Source organism: Felis catus, chromosome A3 (assembly GCF_018350175.1).
Source record: "Felis catus isolate Fca126 chromosome A3, F.catus_Fca126_mat1.0, whole genome shotgun sequence".
NCBI lineage: Eukaryota > Metazoa > Chordata > Mammalia > Carnivora > Felidae > Felis > Felis catus.
In genome coordinates, this window is record NC_058370.1 from 58,434,833 (window position 1) to 58,459,686 (window position 24,854).

Genomic DNA, 24,854 nt, shown 5'->3' on the forward strand with positions numbered 1-24,854 from the left:
CCAACAAGGTAAAATGCATAATGTCTGGCATCCACTCAAAGATTACCAGACAGCAGCACATAACCAAAATGAGAAAAATCTATTTAAACTAACCCAAGACTGACACAGATATTAGAATTACAGACAAGGACATTAAAATAGGTATTATAACTATATTCCATGTTTTCAAAAAGTCAAGTAGAGACCTAGAAAATATTTTTACAAGACCCAAATCTTCTAAAGATGAAAAAAAATACGATGTCTGAGATAAAAAATAGACTGGATGGAATTAACAGCAGGATCAACAGTGAAGAAAAGTTAATGGCACAGCAAAAGAAACCAGCCAAAAGGAAGCACACTGAAGAAACCACTGAAGAAATACTAGCCAAAGATTCTTCAAATTTGATGAAATCTCCAAACTCACTGATCCAAGAAGCTCACAAACAGCAACCACAAGAAACATGAAGAAAAGTCCATCAAGACACATCATAATCAAACTGCTCAAAACCAAGGGTAAGGAAAATCTTAAAAGGCAGGGAAGAAATGACACATATAAATACAAAGGAACATAATAAAGACAGCTTTCTCAATAAAAATAATGCAAGTAAGATGACAGTGGAGGAACATCTCTAAAATACTGAAAAGAAAAAAACCAGCAACCTAGAATTCTATACAGAGCAAAAATATCTTCCAAAAATGAAGGCTCAAAAAGTTTTCAGACATACAAACCTGAAAGAATTAACAGATCTGTAGAACAACAACAACAAAAAAAGGTAAAGTCCTTGAGGCAGAAGGAAAATGGTACCAGAGAGAATACGGATCTCCACAAGGAATGAAGAGCACCAGAAATGCTAACCACATGGGTACATGTATAAGGTATTTTTTTCTTACTATTTATCTTTTTAAAAGATAGTTGACTGTTTAAAAATAACAGATATGTTTTAAGATTTATAACATATGTAAATTTAAGATTTATAACATATGTAAAAGTAAAATGTATAATAACAATACCGTGAGGCCAGGGAGGAGAAATGAAAGTGATACTACTGTAATGTTTGTTTGTTTTTTTTTTTATTACACATGAAGTTTATATCATTTGAAGGTAAAGTATGATAGGTTAAAACTGTGTACTATAAACCCTAAAGCAACCTATAAAACAATACAAGTAGAAGTTATAGGTAATAAACCAGAAAATGGAATCATAAAAACACTCAATTAGTACAAAAGAAAAGAAGCAAAAAGGGGAAAAAGACAATCTACCAATAAGACCAAGTCCTCGGTACGAGACAGAAAAAAATGAAACAGAATAAAGGTCAAGAAAAATAAATAAATTACATGTACAATTTAGCATTTTAAATTATTTTTCACGTAAGTAAAAAACAAAATAAATATTTTCAGCTAATTGAATAGCAAACTAGTAAAATGTCTAATTAAATCTTGGGGTTGATGAATGACAGAGGCCTTGCTTAAATAAAATAAAAAGAATTTTATACCTTGATGGTTAGCATAAGTAATTAAAAAGGACTTTTTTCCAGTATAATTATAGAAAGGTTAGAAATATTTCACTTGATGTTAAATTGTTTTCAAACAAGCCCACAAAACCATTTTACTCGGTAGGCTCAGGAAAAGAAAATACCTTTGTCTATATTATCAAAAAGTAAATACATAAGACCTGAAAAGAAATGCAAAACTTCATCTTTTAAATCACTTCCTTGTATAACCTTAACTCTAGAAACTTACTAAAAACTATTTGAATAGCACAAAGCTGCACACGACTGTTCCTATTTTACAGAGGTTACTTCCAGCCCTAAGATTAAGGGGACCAGCAGCTGAATAAAGTAGTCTCTCCTATGTGTGTAGTGTAGGGCACAATGTAACCCACTTTGGGCCATCCATTCCCCAAATATTCTAGATATTATTCCACATGCTGCTCAAAGGACACTCTGAGAGGTCTGATGGGAGCTCCTTCCCTACCCTACCTTATGGGGATGCTGAGAGTGCTAAATGGATAAGCTAACTCCAAAATGTTACAAGAGATGCAAAACAATAATGAACACCAAAGCAGCAACAGATGTAGGATGCAAGGCCTCCCAAGAGACAGATGGCTCAAGGCAAACTAAAAGGGAGAGCAACTACCATAATCAATGGAACACACCCCTTCCTATCTTTATTCGAAGTTCTATTAACCAGGATGATGAGTCATCAGCTCCATGGCAAAACAAGCCCACTGTTTGCTCCTCACCCATCTCTGCCTCACCCAGAGAATCTGAATTTAAATCATGAAGTTTCAATGTATATAAAAGTTTCACTGTATTTACTTTATCAGATCCAGCTTAGCTATACACTGCCCTGAGCCCTGCTCTTCCCCATCTGTAATATCATCCTCTTAAAACTGCTTGCTATGTGCTCCACAAGAACACAAGCTGATTGACTTCTCTCCTTGTTCACGGTCACCAGTGACATGCGAGCCTCCCATGGTGCCTGGCACATACCATATACACGTTAAATACCTGAGTAATAAATTATTGAAAGAAATCACGCCTAGCAGAACAGGCTAAAAATTATCTATAAGCAATGAAACACAAAACAGATACTGAGCCCTCCAAACACTGAAGAGTAAAAAAAGTTGAACATCCACAAGTTTTGTCTGGGAATTAAGGGAAGAAGCAACAAGAATGGATAAAAGACCGTATGTACATAGAACATAAATGCTCTAATATGTGAGTTCAAAGAGGAAAGGCCCTGGAATTAAGGCATGCCCCAGCAGGTGAATGAATACATCCAATGAACTGTGCGTCACTTGAATGCACATCCTATCCTCAACCTCAGGCAATACTGAGTGCCTAACCTAGGATCCCTAATAAATTGTATGTCCCTTGGATGTACAGCCCTGACTCAGGTAATATTCAGTCTTTGACCTGAGAGCTCAAACCAGAATAATCCTAAAACTACACAATTACATACAGAAGGTCTCAGAAAAACTAATGGAGAAAGGATCTGACAGTCAACAGTATTCTGTTACTATCATTAGCAGATAAGAATGAAAGTTCTAAGCACAAGAATTTCCAAAAAGTATACATAATTAAATTTAATTAGATCTGATTTTAATGCAGTAAGTTCCTTTAAAAAACACATCATAGAAGTACTTAGAAGAATAAAAGGTGAGAAAAATACTCTAAAAGGTATACTTGAAGCAAATCAAATGAATAATCATATTCCCCAATATGACATAACAAATCATTTATATTTAACTTGCTATACATCCTTTGGCCAAAGATTATAGATTGTTTTGCTTTTTTTAAATCCTGGTGAGTCAATAGCTTCTGCCAAGGATGAAAGAACACTCCTGTATTTAGCATCACATGGCAAATGGGCTGGCTACTGCACATTGGAATCCCCCCAAAAAACAGTGAGAAAGAAAAACTGGTTTAGCCTGGTTCTTATTACCAATGACATCACTGATAGTGAACAGTTTGTCTTTACAGAGATAAGAAACTGTACTCATGTTTAAAGAAATGACTTAAACCCAAGGATGACAAATAATGAGAGTGGGGAAGGTACAGGCTTCAGGGAAGCAGACAGGCACGCAGGGTGATCAGAACTGGGAGGTGTTTGGTTATACTGCTGACAAATAGGAAGAGCCAGGCAGATAAATCCCCACTCCATTCTACATAAGGTTCCAAGATACAGTCCAATTGCACAGCTCTTCTGAACAAGCCCAGGGTGTCAGGCCAAAACACCTGCTGAATGCATTACTCACAACAGCCAGAAACTAAAAACCACAACAAGTTCCATCAACTAGTGAATAGACAAAACACAGCATTATCCATACACTGGAAAACTATTCAGCAATAAAAAGGAACAAACTACCATACTTAGCAGTGTGGATGAACCTCAGAAACATTGTGCAAAGTATAAGAAAACAGATGCAAGAGGCTTGCCTGGGTGGTTCTGTCAGTTAAGCCTCTGACTTTGGCTCAAGTCATGATCTCCCGGTTGGTGAGTTTGAGCCCCACATTGGGCTCTGTGCTGACAGCTCAGAGCCTGGAACCTGCTTCGGATTCTGTGTCTCCCCCTCTCTTTGCTCCTCCCCACTCACATTCCATCTCTCTCTCTCTCTCTCTCTCTCAAAAATAATAAACATTAAAAATTAAAAAAGAAAGAAAATAGATGCAAGAGACTACACACTGTATGATTTCATGTAGTGTAAGAAATGCTCAAAAAAGGCAAATATATAGAGACATAAAATAGACTAGTAGTTGTCCGGGGTTCTGGGCTGAAATAGGGATTAACTGTAAATACTTATAAGGGATCCTGCTAGGGTATGAAAATATCCTAATACTGACCTGTGATGATGGTTGCACCACTCAGCAAATTTATTAAAAATCAATGAAATGTAGGGATGCCTGGGTGGGTCAGTCAGTTAAGCATCTGACTTCAGCTCAGGTCATGATCTCATGGATTGGGAGTTCGACCTCCACAGTGGGCTCTCTGCTATTAGCTCAGAGCCCACTTTGGATCCTCTGTCTCCCTCTCTCTCTGACCCTTCTCAGCTCACACACGTGTGTGCACGCTCTCTCTCTCTCTCTCTCAAAAATAAAAATTTTAAAAAATAAAAATAAAAATCATTGAAATGTAAACTTACAATGGGTACATTTCACGACATAAAATACACCTCAAGAAAGGGGTCAGGAAAACCCAAACAAACTTCTCTTCTTCAAGAAAAAAAATCTCTCTTCTTCAAAGCTTACTCAGAGCAGCAGCAAAACGTGTGATACATAACATCACCCTGCTCTGCACCTTGCCTTGCTTTCCTCATCTCCCTGGGCTTGTATCTCCCAAATTAAGTATCAGCCCAGAGGTCATGCACTCAGGCAATGTTTTCAATATTGTTGCTGTTGTGTTTGTGTTATTGCTCTGGACGAAAAGAAGCAAACGCCTGAGTAAAATCATAAGTTTAAAATCAAAGATAAGTTTAAAATCAGATACAACTTCTAGTTAACTTCCAGTCTGGTGGACTGATCACATGAGTCATGCACGTTAATTCCATGAAAATGATCTTAAGGTAAACAGAAGAATTAAGAGATAAAGGGGAAGGGATGACAGCAGAAATCATTTCTATCAGGTTTTGACAGCAAAAAAACGGATGGGGCAGCAATTCATTTACTAAAGAGGAAAACATTACAACTTAAGTACCTGCTGAGAAGGACACCAAGTGAGGTAATAAGCCCCACAGAACCCTAAGAAGATCATTATCTGGAAGCAACTGACACGACAAAATATATGGCTAAAAGCAAGAGCGCTAGTATTTAGTCACTGAATGCCCCAGAACCTCTTCCTCTGTCTCACAGTCTGGTGGCTATTTCACATCACACCATACCCATAAGAAACCAAAGATTAAACTCTAAAGAAACTGAAGGAGAAATGCTCCAGATGAGAGGACATGAGACAAAGTACTGCAACACAGGGTTGAAAAGTTAAGATAGTAGACTGCAGAGCTCCAGCCTTATTCTTCCACCCTGAACCCCAGAACTCCAATAAACAGACAGACAGCCCATAGGCAAGAAAGGCCTCTGAGTGTTCTTAGAGAAAAAGTGACTCCAAGGAAAAGATCTACTGGTATTGAGAAGTGGGTTTCCCCATCCATGAGAACATACTGATCCTGCTTACATTGAAATATCACCAAACAGCTTCCTGCCCATACACACTGAGCCTCCAATTTCACTTCTAGTGCCTTACTCTTAAATATGAGCAGAGTTGGGGCGCCTGGGTGGCACAGTCGGTTGAGCATCCGACTTCAGCCAGGTCACGATCTCGCGGTCCGGGAGTTCGAGCCCCGCGTCAGGCTCTGAGCTGATGGCTCGGAGCCTGGAGCCTGTTTCCGATTCTGTGTCTCCCTCTCTCTCTGCCCCTCCCCCGTTCATGCTCTGTCTCTCTCTGTCCCAAAAATAAATAAATGTTGAAAAAAAAATTTAAAAAAAAAATATGAGCAGAGTTACGAAATACCTGGGCATTTAAGAAAAATCTTTAGCATTAAACACAGAGACCAAAATAAACAAATGGAAAAAATAAAATCTGGAAAAAAAAAACAGGAAAATAAATGCAGAAGGACAAGAAAACAACAAAATCAACCTAGCAAAAAAATTCTATACTCAATATCCTCAGATAGAGGAGATATATCCACAAGAGAATAGATGCAGCCAAAAACAAAAAATATGAAAGAGAGCTGCTCATATAAATTAAAAATACAATAAAGCTAAAAATTCAATAGATATACTGAAATGTAAAGTCAAACACATAATAACAGAGCAAAAAGACAAAAAAGAAAAAAGTAAAAGATAAAATAAATTGAAGAGATGACTAATAGAACTTCCAGAGAGAGGGGCACCTGGATGGCTTGATTTTAGCTCAGGTCATGATTTCACGGTTTTTGGTTTAGAGCCCTGCATCAGGCTCCACACTGACAGAGCCTGCTTGGGTGTCTCCCTCTCTCTCCCTCTCTCTACCTCTCTTCCTCACAAGTGTGCACACATTTTCTCTCTCTCGTTGTCTCAAAATAAATAAGCTTTAAAAAATAAAGAAAGCACCTGGGCTGTGCCTGGCACTGCTCTGGTACTTAAACACAGAAAAAAAAAAAAAAAAAAAGAACTTCCAGAAAGAGAAAGCAGAGACGTTCCTTGGAGGTGAGAACAAAAGTATTTCCCAGGGAAAAAAAAGGACATCTCCAGGTAAAAAGAAAAAGAATTAACTAAGTTTGCAGATCAGTGAATGACAATGAAAGACACTCATAAAACCTAAGAACTCCAGGAATAAATAGAGTATCCCCAAAGCTTCTCAGAAGAAATTTAAAACAGGTCACACTCAAAAAAGAAATGTCTTCAAAATTCCAAGGGAAAACTGGGTATTCAACCCAGAATATTTTCTACCAGATAACATAAAAATCCAATGTAAAAGGAGTGCCTTGGTGGCTGAGTTGGTTGAGTGTCGGACTCTGGCTCAGGTCATGATTTCACAGTTTGTGAGTTCTAGCCCCATGTTGGGCTTTGCACTGTTAGGGTGGAGCCTACTTCAGATTCTCTTGTCTGCCTCTGTGCCCCTTCCCGGCTACCGTGCACGTGCTTCAGTGCGCACCTGCGCGCTCTCTCTCTCTCTAAAATAAACATTAAAAAAATTGTTTTTTAATCCAATGTTAAAGAAAAATAAATACATTTTCAGCCATCCAAGCAAGAACTTAAAACTTTTATATGCCATGCACATTTTCTTATAAAGCTACTGGAGGATGTGCTTCAGGGAAATTAGATAGCAAACCCAAGAGGAAGACTATTGTATCCAGGAAACAGAAATGATACAAGAGAACAGTTATGTACCAGGTCTAAGGGGCAACCATGCCTGGCCAGCTGTGAGGTACCTCCCCGGGAGGGGGATTCAACAGGTTATCTGGAACAATAAATTATCTGAGGTATTCAAGCATTTGGAAAAATTGTTGATAAAGGCGTAACTCTGCTGCGCATCTGATCTTTTAGGGCATTTGCAGGGGAAAGTAACCACAGGTACATAGAAAACTAAGCAAAAGAAAACATATGCCAATGCAAGGGGGAAGGGATGTTAAAAAAGGATATGTAATCCTATTAGATGATGGCTCAGAGATAAATGGTATTTACATACTCATAATAACATAAACAATTATCATCTTAACCCAAAATTATGATATACACACTCATTTAAGGGAGGGGATGAGTTTTAAGAGCTAATCTTCAACTACTATTGAAGTTCAAAACTGTAGTTCAACAACTGTAACTACTATTACAAGAAGTCAAGAAATGCATAAAACTGATAAATCAAGAAATAGCCACATAAGCATATCATTTAGAAATACAGCAGTAAAATTCAGCAGTAGCAACTAAAGGCTGAAAATAGATGCATGCCTCTTGGGAACAGGAATACTCCATGATCTGATATGAGAACTTTAGATCACTTGGTTGCAACCATGTGCATTCATAACTTTTGATAGGTTTTGTAAGGCCCTACTTATCATAAAATGAAAATAAAGTTTTTAAGTCATAAAGTACAGGTGTGGTTTTTTTTCAATTATTTTAACGTAACAGGATAATTTGTCAGCATTGGGCCCTATTTGAGATAGTTAGAATGATGCCCCAGGGCTCAAAGGCAAATTATGCACAAAGCTGTGGGCAGCATGTGCCCTGGGTTCCCTACTTCTCAAGGGTGGGAGAACACCTGCTAGGCTTGGACAATGGCCCCAATTCTCCAGCTTGCTGATGCAACAAATCAACCCAAGAGCTCATGAAGAGCCCCCCCCCCACCCCCCACTCCCGTCTCCGTGCAGAATCAATCCTGCCAGTTCAGTGTTCCTCAAAGTGTGGTCTACTGACTAGGGTACAAAGCTTGATAATTTCAAAAACAGAATAACTGTAAAAACTCTTATTGCAATTTGACATTGTATCTTTTGATTCTAATAAGAACACTTAGGCTGGTAGTTTGTATATCTATTTTTTCATTTCACTTTTCTAGTCATTTGTTTGTACTGTATCTTACAGTACAAAGAAGCCTTTCTGAGGCTGAAAAAGCGCACTCCAAGTCTGAGCCAGTTCCATGCGCCAGCGCATGTGCTGTGTCTGAATGCAAGTATGCTGGCCGGAGGACCTAGGGAGACAGACACATTACAGGATTTACAGCGGATGTTACATACTTGGCATTTTGTGTCCATTCCCCTGTCCTTCCTGAATTTCTTGAGGATAAATAAACTGCCTGCTTCCTTCACCACTATGTGTATACCCAACATGCACAACAGTGCCCAGGGCCCAGCTGGGATAAGAGCACAGCAAGAAATGGGAGTGGCATGAAACCAGCCCTGTATGGTTCAACATTTTGTATCTCATCTCCTCAACTTAGTTCTTAAGTTCCTCATAATGCTACACAGATATCAGGATTTCTAATATCCCAATTTTAAACACTTGGAAAGTCCTAAAACTTACTCTTGCTTGTGAAATTCTTATAGAAAAAACTGCCTCCCATCACATTACTTCTCTTCTGAATAATGCCAGCGAACTTTTATTACTCAATCAGCCTAACAGAATATTGTATTTTGTCCACTGAACAGTCATGTAACACTATTAAACCTGAGAACATATGGCTGCCACATTGGTCACTGGGAATACATCACCTGGCTTTCTCCATTCTCCTCCTAGCCATCCCTTCATGTGTTCAAAATATCCTGATTCAACTGTGCTGTTATCATGTTGTAAGAGCAAAATACCAACCAAATCTTCCAAAAGCTAAATAAGTACTTGGAAATCTCTAGTCCCTGATCATAAAGTAATTGATCCCAAATTAGATAATATATGTTAATACTTTAACACTGGTAATGCAGACTAGTATTATAAAAGACCAACCTGAATTCATGAAAAGTCTGTTTGTAGTAAATATTCAAAAGCAATCTACTTGCAAGCAGTTAGTAAAATGATATGCAATCACTATCTGTGAAAGTTTTTAAAGCACTGTTTTTAAAAGGTAAGATGGTAACCAACAATTGTTTCAACCCTTAAAATTATCACAAACTGTTAATAAGTACTGTTTGATTTCAAGAACTTACTTGGAATAAGCCCTTGACTCGAATACAGTCAACTGTCCTATGGTCTACATTTTTGTATAATGTTCATGACAGACCCATATAGAAGATGGGGAGTGAGCCTTCCAGATTATTACATTATTATACACATTAGTGCTGCCCTCTGGTCAACAGTTCTGAGTCAGTGTCTGGACAAGCTGGGTCTGAAAGCAGTACACTTGTACAGTTATTTAAATATTCTTTTGCTGTCTACCAATTTTTAAAAAATGAATGGAATACAGAAAAATGAAAGCACTGATACTAATGATAGGAAGCACAGGCATCATAAATTTAATACAACGCAAGAAGTAGAAAGTATCTGATGCCCTAAGAGTAGGCAATCTCTCGGCTTAAGCAGCTGTTCACAACCAGATGACCAAGTATTTACTAATCCAGCAAAGAAACAAAATAAAAGACTATGTATAAAATTCATGTGTCAAAGCATCCATCTCTAGTTTAAATATTTTTAGTTCCCTGGGAATGAAACTCCTTAGATGCTTATTCCTTGGCTTAGCACACCTGTTCAGAGATGCATTATTTCAAAAGTAGGATGTATTACTTCAAAGTCTTTGCCCTGCTAGTATCAGTCTGCAAAACCAACAAACACACACACTGCACCAAAAGTGCCCCCAGATAATATTTTTGGATTATCTCAATACATAGAAATATATACATAACCAAAATTGGTTAAGAGAAAAAGGCAAAAATACAAGATTACAGCTATGCAAATGAACATTATAAAGTTTCAAGCAATAAGAAATTTTAAGACTACCATGAGTAGGATTTTATGTGGTGGTTGGATTTTCTATAAGTCTTTTTATTTTTATGATTTTGTTTAATTGAAAAAGTTTTTGGAAATCTGGGGTTGATATTTTTAGGAGAGCTACACACCAATACATGTTCAACAGGGTTGGCTTCCTCCCACCTTACCCAAGTCCAGAATTCTTCCAGCGTTCACAGCTCTAAGTCTCAGAACAAGTCTGTACATGCCACTTGGCGGCAGCTGAAACCTTCTTACAATGGAAACGTTTAGTTCCTCAAAATTCATTTTGCCCCACTGGATGCCTTTACCTCCAGTTAAGAACAAGAGATGCTACACGTAAGGGATAACATTTAGAGAACCCTCTCCCACAAGTTTGTTTGCTCCAAAATGTTAGACTAATGATTTTTAAAAGCCACACGATTTCTACAGCACTCTACTGCTGAGCAATTGAAAGTAATTTTAGCACTTTCACAGATCCCAAGGCTCCTCCTAATCCAGTGGGCAAACAGTGTCCCCATTTGAAGGGACACGACCAAAGCCTGCAGATAATGACTGAATTTAGCAGGTTGACCTCAGCGAGGAAGAATGGCCAAGAATTCAGCCCCAAACCCTTCCCCTCTACCACCACTGCTACTACCGTTTTGGCCTTTACCTCCCGTCTTCTGGACCACTGTCTGAGGACAACCATCTTACCTGCTCCTTTCCCAAACATCATCTGATCAGGTTTCCTACTTACTCCCAAGGGTTCCCCAATCCCAACAAAATTTTCAATGACCCCTCAATGCTCAAAGAATGACATCCCTCCTTAACTGGCAAGCATATAATCTCTCCCCCCAAGATGCCACTACTCCCTAAACCTCAAAGTCACCCTCAGCCCTTCTGTCACACACCCCCATTCCCCTTTTCTTCAGTATATGAGGGGGACAGCATTAGCACCACGCCCTAACAGGTGGCAAACTCTGTGTTGCTTCTGCTTGCCGTCTTTGGACCCAGAGTACTCAAGGTCTACAGCCTACCTTTCCTCCAAGAACAGGTTCAGACAGGGTCAAGATGTTCAAATCTCCAGAAAGGCTGCCATCCTTTCTGTGAGCAAGCCCCAACCCCAGACATTGCACCCGCTGGATTCTAAACTCCCTAACCTCCCCTCTCACTACCTACAGTACCTTTCCAAAAGCAGGATTTTCCTTCTCCTAGTCAAGACATTTGGAATACTAGTCACTGTATGCTCACCAAATACAAAATAATAAGGTAACAGTAACCCCAAGGGAAAAACAAAAATTGTCAAATAAATATTAAAAATAATAAAACCCAATATAACACAAAAACAAGCATTTGTTCTGGTTTTGCTTTTTCACACTGTCCCTCTTTGATGAAAATAACTAAAATTCACTAGATTTACTCAACATGCACAAGATCATCTTATAAACGCTCCTTTTATAAATAAATGTTATTCTGAATGAAACCCCGTAAGCTGAAATTCACAATGTTTTTCTTAGGTTTTAATTTATGAATAGCCTTCATGGTGATCCCTCAGAAACCTAATGCAAAAACTAAATTTCTCTAAATAGAATATATTCTGTGTTTCAAATCTTTTAAGATAGTTATATACTCTTGAACTATACTCAAACTATTTATCAATTGTCACCAAATTTGGGGTACTAACCCAAAAAAAGGCACTTTCATAAAACATATCAAAACCCAGAAAACTCCCTCTTTTTACTCATTCACCTCACATAAGTACAATCTTCTCAAAATAAGCAGCCACTGTCACTAAAAAAATAAAAAGTTCACAGAAAAAATAGAAAATATAACAATTAAACAAATTAGCTACAAGGTTCAACTTAAAGATATTTTACCTGAAGTTATGTGAAGGGGAAAAAAAAAGCTTCTTTATAAACAACAAATTATCACAAATATTTTCCCAATTCAAATGCGATTCACACCAGTGGATGTTTAGCAACAATAAACAAGTGCTTAAGTGTCAATAATCCAACCCCAAAACCACCATATACAAATCACGCCAACAAATCCTAAATAAACTCCTCTGCATAATGTAAATTGTTCTAGAAATTAGACATTGAAAGGGAGAAGAAAATGGAGATATTAACTGCCTCCCTTATTTCTATCATCTATCAAGACTGAACTTCCCAGTATCAGTTCATAAGTGCTGTGATAGTAAGGAAACATATAAGAAAAATCAGGAAAACCTTAACGCTGAGTATTTGATACTAAGGAATTAACTTTTTAGGTTTGAGAATAGCATTATCTGAATTATTATCTGATTATCTGAAAAACAAAATGATACATACTGAAGCATTTAGTGAAATGGTAACTAGGCTTTACCTTAAAACACTATGGAGAGAGAAAGACCACAGATGAAACTAGATTAGTCACCTGCTAGTAACTATTAAATTAGGTGATCTACTCTCTCTCCTTGTGTATTTTTTAATTTTTCCAGAATAAAATAGAACTGCTGGTGAGCAAAATCTCAGGCACTATTTTGTGTGTGTGCCACTTTTGCAGAGACTTCTTAATTTGTTAGGTCTGCATAATTTGAGAGTTTCTTCTCAACTGTACAGACTTTGTAGTCAGAGAGCTGTGTCACTGCCAGTATCCCAAATGCTTCCCAACTGCACTGCTCAGCAAATCTATTTCAAAAGCTTGGGGGAAGGAGAGGATAGAACCAAAGGAAATGAAGAGGGAAAAAAACTTAAACAAGAACCTGCCCAAACTACTACCAATAAGGAACACCCACCTCTGAAAGCCACTTAATACACATTCAGGTTTCATTCTTTCTTTCTTCTTCTGGTTTAAAAGTGGATTGTTGGCTTCTAGTTTACTTCACTGCCCTTCACATCCATGCTGACTGAGGAAGATACAAACAATCCAACTACTGTGTAACCAGGTCAAAACCAAACTTTGGCTAACTCACTTGGAAGAGTACACTCACCACTTAGATTTGGCCAGAAAAACTGGGTTAGAAAAAAACCGACTGGGGCTTAAACAAACACTGGGGCTGGGGAGAACGTCTTAGAGCCAGTTACCAGGCCACTCAGTGAGTTGCAACACAATCTTTTCCAAAATTTTCCAAAGTCTTCCAAATTCAGTTGAGCCCAGCAGGCTGAGTTAACAGGGCTTCCTTTCAAATTCAAAAACCTGGCCCCGGCCCCAACAGTTAACCAACAAAACACATGCTAATTCACTTGAGAACACCTAAGAATACAGACTCAAGTTCAGACCGCAGGCCGGTACAGAGCCCAGTACATAGCCAGGCCAGGGGAAGTTGGGGCTGGGGAGAGGCGTTCAATCAACAGATAAATCCTATTCAGAAAGCATAAAAGAGACAATAGGATCCACACTTAATTTGGCCTAAGAAAACGTCTACAGTCAGCTTCCAACCCCCTCCCTCCATTTTTAATGAAACAATGACAATTCTTCGGGGTGAACCACAAAGCCCTGCTTCATAAGATTTTTTTTTTTCTATCCCAACCTTGTACTCACTCTAACAGCTAGAAAACACCCCCAGTGTAAATTACGTATAGAAAACGTTTCATAGGAAGAAATAAATCAGGACCCGGGAAATTTAACATTCTGTTTCAAATTTTCAAGATCTGTGGCTCCATTACCTACAGCTCTTTCAGACGCTCCAGAATGTGCACTGAATAAAATGAACAGCACTGTTAGTCACATCAGGTGTCAGCTACTCAGAGAAGACTCATCGTCTCCAGATTTGTTAGTTTCATTTACCGTTGGGGGGGGGGGGGAGGGTGTTAAAAAAAAAAAGAGAGAGAGAGAGAGAGGGAGAGACAGACAGGCCTGGGGTGGGTGTGCAATCTGGGCATCCTCTTGACTCCTCACTCTCCCTCATCTCTGTTTCAATTACACACCTGTCAAACAGGTTATTCCTGGAATTCAGATTTTATAATCCTCACGCTGTAATTCTTTCCTGCTCCTAGTGCACAAACACACGCCCCTCCCTGCTTCCCCAAAATACGTATGTATCTATCAATAGGATGTGTGATAGAGTTTTTCAAAAGTCGCAGGTAACACCAAACTCCTCACCTTCAGCACTTGGCAAACATTAAAACGAGGCAACACGATGACAATTTTCAAGAAGGCCAAGGCAGTAGCTCAGGATAATCATAGGCCAGGCCTCCCTATACTGAATTCTCATTAATACACACAAACTCAGAGGGCCAGAATTGGAGAAAACCAAAGAATTAAGGTTGCCGTATAGAAAAAAAAAAAAAAAAATGTTTTCCCATTTTATTGAAGAAAAGTGCATGCCTAAGAGTGTAGCTTATTTCCTTATCTCAAAGCCAGGAAATGAGTGAGGTCTTTTAAGGCCAGCCTGAATATAAACTCTTGTTTAAAAACAGAAGGACTGCAAGGCGAAACCCCCTTCCCAACTTTGGCCAAGTGGCGTGGCCTCCAGTCAGCGGCGTGTTTATCATCCTTTTCCTCGTCCCCCAACAAGAAGTTTCAACGTGCCACGGGAAACAAAGACGGCGCCCCACACCGACCTTATAGACTTGTCCATAGGTGCCATTTCCAACCACTTCCACCAGCTCAAAAATCCCAGCAGGATCCTGGAGAAGAGGAGGGGAGGGGTTAGAATTTAAAAGCAGCACAACAATGAATAAATAAAGCGGGGCAGTCGGAGAGAAAGGGCGCTTGCAAACCAGGTGGGCTTGGCCCAGCGCGGTCTCCCAGAGCTCGAGGGTCGCGCCGGGGCCGCGGAGGGCGGCGGGGTGGGGGCGCCGGCGGAGGGTCGCGCCCCGCCGCCCCGCACATGCCGACGCAGGCAGACAAAGGGGCCGCCGCGCCCGCGGCTCTGCCCGCGGCGGCGCCCGAGCGCCCGGCGGGGTTGGGCGCGGCCCCAGCTCCCCGCTCCCAGCGCGCCCGCGGCGGGGCCCGTCGCGGCCACTCACCCGCAGGGAGGAGAGGTCGATGTCCACCAGACTTTTTGCAGGGGAGTCGTTCGCCATTTTCCCTTTTTGCCACCAAACAAAATAGTACCAATAAATATATCTGTTTCTCTATTTATTTCCGTCACAGGCCAGGCCGCCGACGGCGCCTCCTCGCTAGGGAGCGGGCCGCCCGGACTCCGCCTCGCGAGGCCGGGGGCGGCGGCGGCGGCGGCGGGCTGGTCACGGCTCTCGGCCGGCCCGGGCCGCGCGCGGAGGGCGGACGGAGCGTGCGCGGGGCGGCGGCGGCGGCGCTCACACCATGGCGCGGGGCGGCCGTCAGGCCCCCGGGCGTCGCCCGCCGCCTCAGGCCCCGGCGCCCGCGCCCCGCGCCGCGCGCCTAGAGGACGGGCCCGGAGCGTGGGGCCGCGGCGCCGCCGAGAGTTGAGCGAGTGAGCGCGAGGCAGCGAGACAAAGATAACCCGGGAGGCGGGGGCGGAGGCGGGGAGGGAGGCGGGGAGGGAGGGGGCGGCGGCGGCGAGGGAGGAGGAGAAACGGGACACCGAAAATATATTCTGAGGAGAGAGAAAACAGCTCCCCCTCTCCTTCTCCGGCAGGAAAAACGAGCGGAAACGCACTCCCAGCCCGAGCCCCGCTGGGGAGGGCGCGGGGCGAGCCGCCCGCTCGGCGTGAATATTCAGCAGGGGTGGGGCCCGAACAATGGCCGGCCGGCGGGCAGCGCGGACAGCGGCCGGGATGCGGCTACCGGCCGGCGCGGCGCTCGTAGAAAGGGCCAGAGTAGGGACGAGACGGACCGGGATGTCCCCGGTGAGGTGCCGAGGGTGAGGAGACGCCCCACCTCGCGCTAACAGAACGGAACAGGATCGACCTGGCCCCAAACGCACAGAGGCTGACGGAGCCTTGTCTCCGGCAGGGGGTGCGTCCCGGCCCGCCCCGCCCGCCGGCCGCGCCCGGGCTCTAAAGGGACGGGAAGGGGGTGTAGCCCGGCCAACGAGGGGCCGCCCTTTTTCCTTACCCCCGCGTATCCTATCCCCTTCCCCCACCACCAGATTCTATACCCCTAAGACCCTCATTTCCGGTTTCCCTACAAGGTTTTCTTTTCCTTTCTTGCAGGCTACGTTTGTGACACGCTCGTAGGGGCGGAATTCGTTGAGCATCACCTGGCCGCCCGGTCCCGAGGCTTTCAGTGGAAATAGTATCCAAAGCAGCTTCTCTTAATTGCCGTGCGCTGACTTCCTTACCTCCTTCATTAGGTGAGCACTGTGCTTGGGGCCCTAAGTGCTAACCCCAGTTTGTGCCTAAGATCGTTAAGGATCAATAAACAGGCTTCTAACAGTAACTTTGGAAGCTTTTCCGTAGTTAGGCAATTTGAGCCTCTTATACAAGGATATATTGTCTGCGCACTAGGACCATTTTCATCACACCATTCCATTGTACAAAAACTTTCAATGGCTCCCTATTACCGCACAGCAGGTTCGAAACCGAAGTGCGTCGGAATCACCAGGAGGGATTGTAAAAGCACTGATTGCTGACCCCACCTTCAGCAGGTCTGGGATCGGCCTGAGAATATGTACTTCTAACAAGTTGTCAGATGATGCTAGCATTGCTGTTACAGGGATCACATTTTGAGAACAAAAGCCTTACAGGATGAAAATCCAAGGCCCTTCACAATCAGGCTTCACAAACATCACTGTCATCATTGTGTGCCATTATGTATGCTTTATGTACAGGACCCAATTTAACCTGTCTCATAGCCCTTACGTATTGTTATCCACATTCTCATCCTCATCCAAGGATGAGGAAACCAAGGTACTGAAAGATAAGGAATGTGGCTAAATTCCTTAAAAGCACAGCCTGGAAGTAGAATAGGGGTTCTCACTGGGTCAGCCTACTCAGAAAGGCTAAGACTCTGATTCAGCCAAGTTAACCTTTTACCCGGAATATGTTTAGCACTCTCCTGCCTCTCAACGACTTGAAGATTTTCAACTATGAGAATCCCTTCTGAGGGACTCCTGGAATCCATTGATTAGGAAAGTCATAGTAACCAAAGTGTTCCTGTGAATTGAAGTAGAGTGTTTCAATGATTTTGTTTTTTAATTTAGTCACTGCAATGGCATTATCTGTGAGTGTAAATTATTTACTCAAAGAGCTAGATTGCTGTGTATGACATGCTTCAGACCATATTACTACCACTAATATTTAGTAGTAGTATTAGTATCAGGTAACACATGCTAGGTTCAGACAGTGTGCTAAGCATTTACCGTACATAATCTCATTATTCTTCACATTAACCCCAAATGGTACTTTTATTTTTCCCACATTACACATTAGAAAACCAACATGTAAAGAAGTTAAGTGACTTCCTTGGTGAGCACAGCTGAACCCACTGCAGAAACGCAGCCCCCCCACCCCAAGCCAGCCTCCCTCCACAGGTTCACTCATGATTTTGAGGCGCACCTCTGAACACCCACTTCTTCTCTGCCTGGCCAGATTCTCCATCATCACCTCAAGCACAGCTCAGGAACCAACTCTTCCTTCTCCTACAAGCTTTCCCTGAATCTGTCTCTCCTAAACTGTTATTTCCCATGTCACCATTGTGATGGTTACATTCCATTTTCAATTCAGTACCTTTTCTTGAAGTACCTTACCCAGTTCAAGGCGCTGGCTTAGCTATTGCCTGAGATATAAGGAAGAGCTTACAATTTGATAATGGGTATAAGAGTCTCATGAATAGCTATAGTTAAAGGCAGAACATTATGAATTCTGGCTGTATACGAAGAACATTAAACAGGTCTAGTGGAAAGTATGCTAGATTTGAGGCAAAACTAAACTAGGTTTGAACTTAGTTTGTTATCAGTTGTGCAGCCTTAAACATGTTACTTAAATTCTGAGCCTTTGTTTCCTCTTCTGTCAATAAGATGAAGACTAGAGATTAGAAGAACCATTAAGAGGCCATCTCAAAAGCACAGGACAGAGTAATAAGGCCTGGAAAAAGGAGATACAAGGTCTTGGGTCAGTAGACTCTCTTAAGACTTGGCATCTGATAGGATGCCAGAGTTAGTGTAGACAAGAAGATAAAAGATTTACTTGTGGCTTAGAGCTTTGTTCGCACTTGGGACGATGTTGTCAGGAACACAGGAAAGGATACAGTTGTTGACTGGTGATGACAAAGGAAGGTTTTGTTTTGGACTCTGTGGGAAGTTAGTTAACTTTTCACACAGAAATATCGACACCTACCCAGCTTGTAACTCTGCTTGAGATCTGAGGGTGAGGGCCGTTTTCTCAATCAACAGTCCTATGTTAGCTCTGGCTGCCATAACAAAATACCATGGACTGGGTGGCTTAAATAACAGAGATTTATTGTATCGAAGTTCTGGAGGCTAGAAATCCAAGAGCAATGTTCCAGCTGATTTGGGTTCTGGTGAGAGCTCTCTCCCTGGCTTGCAATGGCCACGTTCTCAGTATTGTCCTCATGTGGGTTTTCACAGGGAAAAAAAAAAAAAAAGCTATCTGGTATCTCATAAGGACACCCACCCCTATTCTATCAGGGCCCCACCTTTATGACCTTATGAATTTAACCTTAATTATTTCCTTAGAGGCCCCATATACAAATATAGCCTCATTGGGGCTTAGAGTTTCAACACAAGGGGGACACAAGCATTCAGTCCATAATAAGCCATATGCTGTATGGTACCAAGAAGTAGACTTAAGTCATGGCCCTTGTTCCTAAGAATCTATTTGAGACCACAAAATAAACCGACCCAAAAAGACAATCAAAATAATAATCTGGAAAATAAATGCTAACTTGGCATTTTAGGCTGGAAGAAAAGATAGCTTGCTTAGACAAGGAATGTGAAGTTGGAAAAATTAGGAACCTGGCCACACTGGGCCAGAAGACTCGATTCAGAAGACCCTGAGAAGTAAAGCTAGACAGGTTAGGTGGGACCAGAAAAGCTAAAGCATGGGTGATGTGGAGGTTAAAAACAGAAGCCAGATTATCAGTCAAGTCAAGGGAGAAACAGCCTAGCCTTGGCTTTCAAGAGCTCCACAGGCAGGTTAGATGCTCATGTATTCAGCAGGCCATGAGATACAAATGTGTATCTTCCCAGGGTACAATGGGCCACACGACAGTTACCCAGTCACACAAGTCCCAAGGGGAGCTCAATTATGCAAGAGGTCGTCAGTGACAACTCCCTGTATATCACTTTACTTATTTCATAGTTTTTTCTTTGTTGCAAAAATATTGGTAGAAATTTTCAACCTCCGTATGAGGGCAAGAAGGGCAGAAGATCTGTGAAACTGGACTACATGATTATAACTTAAGGGCTCAGGGCCAGTGAGGGCTTAGGTCAACTGGAAATAAATGATGGAAGTGGTAGTGAGCAGGGGGAATTGAGTCAAACAAAGGAAGCAGTGATGGAATGTGTTCAGGAAAATCCCAGAAAGGGAAAAGCATAGGTTAGGAGTCAGAGATCTAAGTTCCTCTTCTCTGATAGACAAAGTGTTAAGCAAATGCTTACCCTCTCTGTCTCTCAGTTTTCTAACATGTGAGATTAAGGACTTGGATGGAAATGATTGAAAGATCCTCTCAGGACCTTAAAAACTCACATTTATATCATCACCCTGGCCTCAGTCCTACAACTGCTCATACCTTTTAACCAGAGTGGAAGAGGGTTGATATGAGCAATGGAAATTAATGGAACTTGTGGAATGCTGTAGATTTGGCAGCAAAGCTCAGCCCTTTAAAAGCCAACTTTGAGCATTGGTAGAGTCAGAATCTTTTTTGACTGGTGTATCAGTTGAATTAAAAGGAAGCAACTACTCTAGTGCACAACAGGATGGAAGGCATAGGATGCAGAAGCAGATCAAAGGGCAACAAAAGAAGAAGCAGATCACAGGCAAAACAGACATCCTACCCTAGCTACCAGGGCTGTTGATGTTGTCACTTCTGTCATGAGGAAGTTCTCTTAGTTCAGACCTCCCAAAAGGAGATCCTGAGACAGAGATTTGGTGCAGGTAGTTTATTTGAGAGATGATCACAGTAAGTCCAAGTGAAGACGAAGGAAAAGTGAAACATGGAGATGAGCCAGTGAGGAGTATATTAAGGAGCAGGTTTTACTCTGGGCAGCTGGGTTAGATGGACCTAGCTAGCTAGAAAAAGAAAATGTAGATTCCTCTTACTTTATGAGTTCAGGAAAAGTTTTCTGTAAACGTATATTTAAAAAACAGAACATGGGGCGCCTGGGTGGCGCAGTCGGTTAAGCGTCCGACTTCAGCCAGGTCACGATCTCGCGGTCCGTGAGTTTGAGCCCCGCATCGGGCTCTAGGCTGATGGCTCAGAGCCTGGAGCCTGTTTCCGATTCTGTGTCTCCCTCTCTCTCTGCCCCTCCCCCGTTCATGCTCTGTCTCTCTCTGTCCCAAAAATAAATAAAAAACGTTGAAAAAAAAATAAAATAAAAAACAGAACAGTGTTTTAAACACAGAGGAACTTGCTAGTTCTAGAAAACCTATTTGAAATGTTGTATGAAGGGGGTTACTGTCCCTTAACTTAGCCTTTTTGTAAATTTGTATTTTGCAAATAAGCATATAAGGATTGCTTCAATCAACTTCCACTGCGAAAAGTCCTTTATGTAAAAAATCCTGAAGGGGTCTCAAGAATGAAGTCAGAGATAGCCCTAGCCTTAGAAATCAAGATGTGAGCCATAGGAAGTGGTTAGGAGAAGCTGGTTGGGAACATTAAATAGTTGTCAAGTATGTCTGTTTTTGATAGAGGGTTTGGTGAATGGAATCAGAGGCTCTGCCAAGGGTAGACCAAGGTAGTCCTGCTAGCTGAAGAGATAACAGTTTTTATTTATATTTGATCATATATTTGTGTCCTCTACAGTGAAATCTCAGGAAATGACTAGACCAATGGGCCTCTCTCATGTTCAGTTATTTAATATGTCACCACTGAAATAGATCAGATCCTGGCCAGTATGCATCAGAACCTCCATTGAAGAGGAGTTCAATCATAATCAAGTTTATCCCTTTAAAAATTAATGAATCACAAGGCTCCATTAGTGCAAGTTGGCCAGTCCTATTGATTTGCAGTTCTCAGTTAATTATAGTGATTCTACTCTCAAAATATTCCATATTCTATAAAGTGTGCTCTATAAAAAAGATTAAGTGGTGACCTACCGATGACAAACTATGAACTGTAAATGCCATATTTATGAATTACAAAATTTGAGGCCTTTCTTATTCTTTTGAACAAATATAATTGTCATTTTCATCTTCTCATCTATGTCTGTGTTCTATATTTAGTGGCCAACTAATCATCAGGACCAGATCGAGAAGCCAGCGATGACTGACATGGATCACCTGGATCACCTAATTGTTGGCTAAAGACAGCTCCTTGAGGTTAGTTGGGAGTGGGGCCCCTGGTGTTGGGGAGAGGAAGAGCTGGATAAGAAAGTTTGTTTGGATCAGCATAAAGTCTTTATCACTCCTGGAAATGCAAATCAGAGTCACAAAAAGGAAAAACCACTTATTCTCACAGAATTGCATCTTTTATTGCATTAGAACTTATTATTATTAGCTGGCTTCAGATTTATAATAGTGTTTGTGGAGAAGTGCTACACAAAAATGATCTTTAGAATCACAACTTTGCTCTTCAATTATGTAGAGAGGACAAAATGAAGAGAAAATGGGGCACCAATAGATGGCAAGAAGAATTAAAGAGGGAATACTTTGGAAAAGGCTACAACATAAGCCAAGTTAGAAATGTCACTGCCCATTTTGAAATTTCCAGGAACTGGGAACAAGACAGTCATTCAGAAGAGAGAACCAGTGGCCTAGGAAAAATTGAAAAGCTGTTTTTCATAACTTAATTCTTTACACACTTCCGACCTTAAGAAAATCCCTTTCTGGAGTGCCTGTGTGTTGCATTCAGTTAAGTGTCCAAGGACTTCGGCTCACGATCTCGTGATTCATGAGTTCGAGCCCCGCATTGGGCTCAGTGCTGACAGCACAGAGCCTGGAACTGGCTTCAGATTCTGTGTCTCCCTCTCTCTCTGCCCCTCCCCCACTTTCTTTCTCTCTCTCTCTCTCTCTCTCTCTCTCTCTCTAAAAAAAAAAAATAGACATTAAAAAATTTTTTTTAAAAAGAAAGAAAATCCCTTTCTGCATAGCGATTTTAAACACAAAGTGGATAAAGAACTAGACTATGTGTTCTCTTTTACAAAAAGTGTTCCTCTGAACCTTAGGGTTCCTTGGAGGCAGTTCAGGGGCTGCCTCTATCCCAAGGGAGGTCAAGGGAGTTAGTAATAGGGCTGCTGAGATTATTGCTGCTTCCCTGCCATCACACAGGTTCTGCTTTTCTATGCTTTATAAATTGGGAATATGAGTAACAGTTTATGAAGACAAGATTTCCATGGCTAAGAAAAGTTTACAAATCTCAAGCGAAGGTATACTTAGAACCAAGATTTCTATGATAATATGACACAGATATCTGTTAGATAGGTTTATGCTGAGTTCAAAACTAAGCAGCACATTAGGCATTTTTAAATTTTTTTTTTTCAACGTTTATTTATTTTTGGGACAGAGAGAAACAGAGCATGAACAGGGAGGGGCAGAGAGAGAGGGAGACACAGAATCGGAAACAGGCTCCAGGCTCTGAGCCATCAGCCCAGAGCCCGACGCGGGGCTCGAACTCACGGACCGCGAGATCGTGACCTGGCTGAGGTCGGACGCTTAACCGACTGCGCCACCCAGGCGCCCCGCATTAGGCATTTTTAAATCATGGCCATGACCTGAGTAGAAATGATGCAGGAGTGGGAATCAGGAAACCTAGGGTCTGTATTCGATACTACCAGAAGCTGCATTGTCATGGTGGTTAGAGCACTCAGACTGGTGCATGAGACCAAATATTCACAAACTGGTTCATTATTATCAAATGTTTCACTCTCCTACTACATCTTCTACACAGATCTGAGGATTCCTGTCTATAAGTGTGACTGTGATCTATTAGGGTCTATTTGACAGCCTGTTTTTTACTAAATAACCTACCTCCTGTTTTTCACACAGCACATTATGGAGAGGTTGATGAGATGATCATTTTTAATTTCTCAGAGTCGATGCAAAAGAATGATTGAGAAAGTTAAAACAGGAGAATTATAAAATAGAGTTACAAACAATAATCTGGGCAACACTGCTTATATTGACAAATTTAAAGAATGTTTATGAAAAGTCTGTAATAATAGAGAAATGTATGTTGTAATGCTAATTGAAAATATCACTATAAGTTTGTATGAGATTATAGTCATAGCTGCACAAAAGCTAAAAACTATTCCAAGGAAAAATTGGGAGGAAATACATCAAATTTTAGTACTTTTTGGCTGACAAAACTGTGACATTTTTTTTTCCTTTCAAGAAGTGATTCTACAAATTCCCTTTAGCAGGATATCTATTTTATGAATTAAAAAATACAAACTTAGGGGCACCTGGGTGGCTCAGTCAGTTGAGTATCCAACTCTTAGTTTTTGTTCAGTTGACAGTCTCACGGCTGCATGGTTCGAGCCCCATGGTCAGGCTCTGTGCTGACAGTGTGGATCCTGCTAGAGACTTTTCCCTCTCTCTCTGCCCCTCCCCCACTTGCACTCTCTTGGTCTCTCTCAAGATACATAAATAAACTTAAAAAAAATACAAACTTAAATTTTAAAAGAAAATGAAATAAAGTAATTGTATTAGTTTCTAGGGCTTCCCTAACAAAATATCACAAACTGGATGGCTTAAAACAACAGAAATGTTTTGTCTCACAATCTGAAGGCCAGAAGCCTGAAATCAAGGTATTGGTAGGCAACATTACCTCTGAAACCTGTAGGAGAGTCAGTCCTTCCCTGCACTCCTGGTAGTTTGCTGGCAATTTTGGTGTTCGTTGGCTCACAGCTGCATAGGTCCAATCATGTGGCGTTCTCCTTGTCTGTGTCTTCACATGGCCAACTTCTCAAAAGGACTCCAGTCATATTGAATTAAGGGTCCACCCTATTCCAGGATGACAATATCTTAACTAATTATATCTTCAACCACCCTGCTTCCAAATAAGGACACAATCTGAGGTACTGGAGTTTAGGAATTCAACATATCTTTTTTGGGGAGAACATAATTCAACCTATAACAGTAATTTAATGATTTTGATATTTCTTAGAGAAGTTGAAGACTATTATTCTTTCTTACCCTCATGTAGTGGTTTCCAGTTTAGCACATGGATGGTTTAGAAAAGCAGTGGTTTTGATAGTTTTTGCTGTGACTTCCTCACCATCCCTCTTGCCATCCCTCTTCTTATCTAACATGTATTTATTAGGCATATACTGAGTGTGTAGCACTGTATTAAATCCATCAAAATTTAAAAATCACACAAAACTTTCTTCTAACCATTAGCTACAAGTTACTTTCATTTTTCAAATAGACTGACTTTATTATAATGAATGACTTCAGTTTGTAAATCACCATAAAGAATTACCTTTAAGTTAGATAAAAAAAAAAATTTCTTAGACCATTTTACAATTATATAACAGATGAC

General features: G+C 41.2%; 2 protein-coding genes across 58 annotated transcripts in view; one reads left to right on the forward strand and one right to left on the reverse strand.

Moving 5' to 3' along the window:
- The window catches only part of MAP4K4 (mitogen-activated protein kinase kinase kinase kinase 4), a 190,947-nt gene extending 175,449 nt beyond the window's left edge, over positions 1-15,498 (reverse strand). For all 50 annotated transcript variants that reach the window (XM_045054041.1, XM_045054047.1, XM_045054046.1 and 47 more), the window contains exons 1-2: positions 15,299-15,498; positions 14,891-14,956 (exon numbers count right to left, since the gene is read on the reverse strand). In XM_045054041.1, coding sequence (XP_044909976.1) covers positions 14,891-14,956; positions 15,299-15,355 — 123 coding nt within the window. In that variant the 5' untranslated portion in view covers positions 15,356-15,498. The remainder of the gene's footprint in view (positions 1-14,890; positions 14,957-15,298) is intronic.
- Positions 15,499-15,640: 142 nt separating this feature from the next.
- The window catches only part of RFX8 (regulatory factor X8), a 262,472-nt gene continuing 253,258 nt past the window's right edge, over positions 15,641-24,854 (forward strand). For 2 of the 8 annotated variants that reach the window (XM_045054053.1, XM_019827009.3), the window contains exons 1-3: positions 15,801-16,116; positions 16,409-16,548; positions 21,599-21,694. The gene's annotated coding sequence lies outside the window, so the exon portion shown is untranslated. Of the gene's footprint in view, positions 15,727-15,800; positions 16,212-16,408; positions 16,549-21,598; positions 21,695-24,854 lie in introns of those variants that run through there. The other 6 variants (XM_045054048.1, XM_019827006.3, XM_045054050.1 and 3 more) reach the window with 5 other exon arrangements.